The 1,909-nt window shown below is 48.5% G+C and overlaps 1 protein-coding gene across 4 annotated transcripts in view; it reads right to left on the reverse strand.

The window, feature by feature from the left end:
• ZNF236 (zinc finger protein 236) overlaps positions 1-1,909 on the reverse strand; it is a 161,215-nt gene that overhangs the window by 124,003 nt on the left and 35,303 nt on the right. For all 4 annotated transcript variants that reach the window (XM_019524222.1, XM_019524231.1, XM_019524238.1 and 1 more), the window contains one exon: positions 1,131-1,309. In XM_019524222.1, coding sequence (XP_019379767.1) covers positions 1,131-1,309 — 179 coding nt within the window. The remainder of the gene's footprint in view (positions 1-1,130; positions 1,310-1,909) is intronic.

The following is a 1,909-nucleotide window of genomic DNA, read 5'->3' on the forward strand; positions in this document are numbered from 1 at the left end:
GGGGGGGGGGGAGGGGGACAGCTCTCCGCTGCTGCACGTGCCCTCAGGGGAGGCGGTGGGGAATGTGTTCCCTGGATTTGTGTGTGGGGCAAGAGTGGCCTGCCCACTGTGGGCTCAGGGCCAGGGGCTGTACAAACCTCTTCCTGGTGGGGGAGGGGTGGGGGGCCACGGATGTGCTTGGGGTGGGCAGGAGCAGGGTGGGTGGCAGCAGCATTGGGGGGGCTATTTCCCATAGCCCCCCCTTCCACTGCCACCGCCACCCACCTCAAGTGCAGCCCTGGCTCAGTCTCCCTGCTGGGAAGAAGCTGGCACAGCCCGGATATGGACTGATATATCAGTGCACCTCTAATGTTCAGGAAAGTAAAGTTGCAATTTTGTTACTACAAAACCTAGGCCAGCACAGAGAATCAAGTAAGCAACCAAGGAGGAAAAACAAGGAGATCTCTTACAAGAAAGAAAATAACACTTGTTAAAAAATAACTTCCATAGTCAGAATGCCACTGGACTGCAGACATTTCTCCCTGCACAGAGAAACTTTAAAGAGCTAGAACTTGAAACTGCTACGTGTAACAGTTTAGAGCCCTGTGAATAAAAGGACAAGCCTAATGTTGCCAAGCTGCAGCAGCTCTTCATAAAAGAAAAATCTGGAAGCATTACTCTGCCTTTATTTCTTTTTTCCAGCTTTGAGGATTACGATAGGGGATGCTAGCTTCCTTGATAATTTAAATGAGCCAAGAGAAAACTAAAATACTAATACCGCTCTCTCCTCACTTTTTGATGCAGACTAACTTAAAAAATAATAAAATACATTTCCAGGGGTTTACCTGCAGAAAAGATAACGGTCTACACATTATGTCAGTCGCTATAATGCTCTTCCTTTCGCTTATGAAAGATAAATTTATAAGGCTACTGGACTCTCTTAAAAAGGCAAAAGAAATTTCTTTCCACACTTGATAGATTATTAACTATGATGATCAGCTCCAAATTACAGGCTTAGGGTCTTCAACACTGTAGTACAGGTACTGGAACTCACTTTAAATTAGCTCCCATGAACAGAAGTTTCCTGTAGTTTCCACTTCCATTTCAGGAAGGATTTTTTTCATGAAAATTGATAACCCCGTAAATCCCACCTTATTTTGTAGTGAGTTTTCATGTGCTCCTTAAGCTGTGAGGAAGTCTCAAATTCCTTCTTACAGGATTTGCAGCTATGGGTCCTGCTTCCAACCAATTCCTGACGATGTTCTTCCATATGTATAGATAGCTGGCTCTGCAAAGTAAATTCATCTCCACACTCTGAACAGATAAGATTCTGGAAAAGATAATACAGAAATTGATTTTCTCTGTATCACAGAACAATTTAAAACATTAAGGAAGGGTCTCAAACATAGAGCCTGTGGGCCAGGGAAGCTGGAGACTGAGCCAGGGGTGAGCATGGCCTATGACAGAATCCAAGGCCCTGGTGGACATGGTCACTAGCAACAGGGGAAGAAGGCAAGAGCTGTGTGATACAAACCTCAGACACCCTGCAGACACTGCCATTTACACACCTCTACCACAACAAGCAGCTGCCTAGCCTGCAGCCACCCACCCCATTGCTGCTACGGTGGCCATAGCCACCACTGACGCCCATTGCCCCATGCACAGAGCCCATCTGGCATGGGCTGCACACAGTGTGGAGCCAGTCTAGGGCAAACTCAATGTGGTGTCCACATTAGACCAGCCCTACATACTGAATTTGAGGCCAGTCTGGACTAAGGCTCCTGGCTGCAGGAACCACATGAAGGGTAGGGGGGAGGGTGGGCAGAAGCCAAGGAGCCCAGCAGCGCAGAAAGTCCCAGCTCCCAGCCAGCCCCATGGCGGGGGGGGGGGGGGGGATGGAGGCCATGGGGCTCAGGCTGGTCTTCTACCC

This window comes from Gavialis gangeticus, unplaced genomic scaffold, assembly GCF_001723915.1.
Source record: "Gavialis gangeticus isolate Ggan-Ray unplaced genomic scaffold, GavGan_comp1, whole genome shotgun sequence".
Taxonomy (NCBI): domain Eukaryota; kingdom Metazoa; phylum Chordata; order Crocodylia; family Gavialidae; genus Gavialis; species Gavialis gangeticus.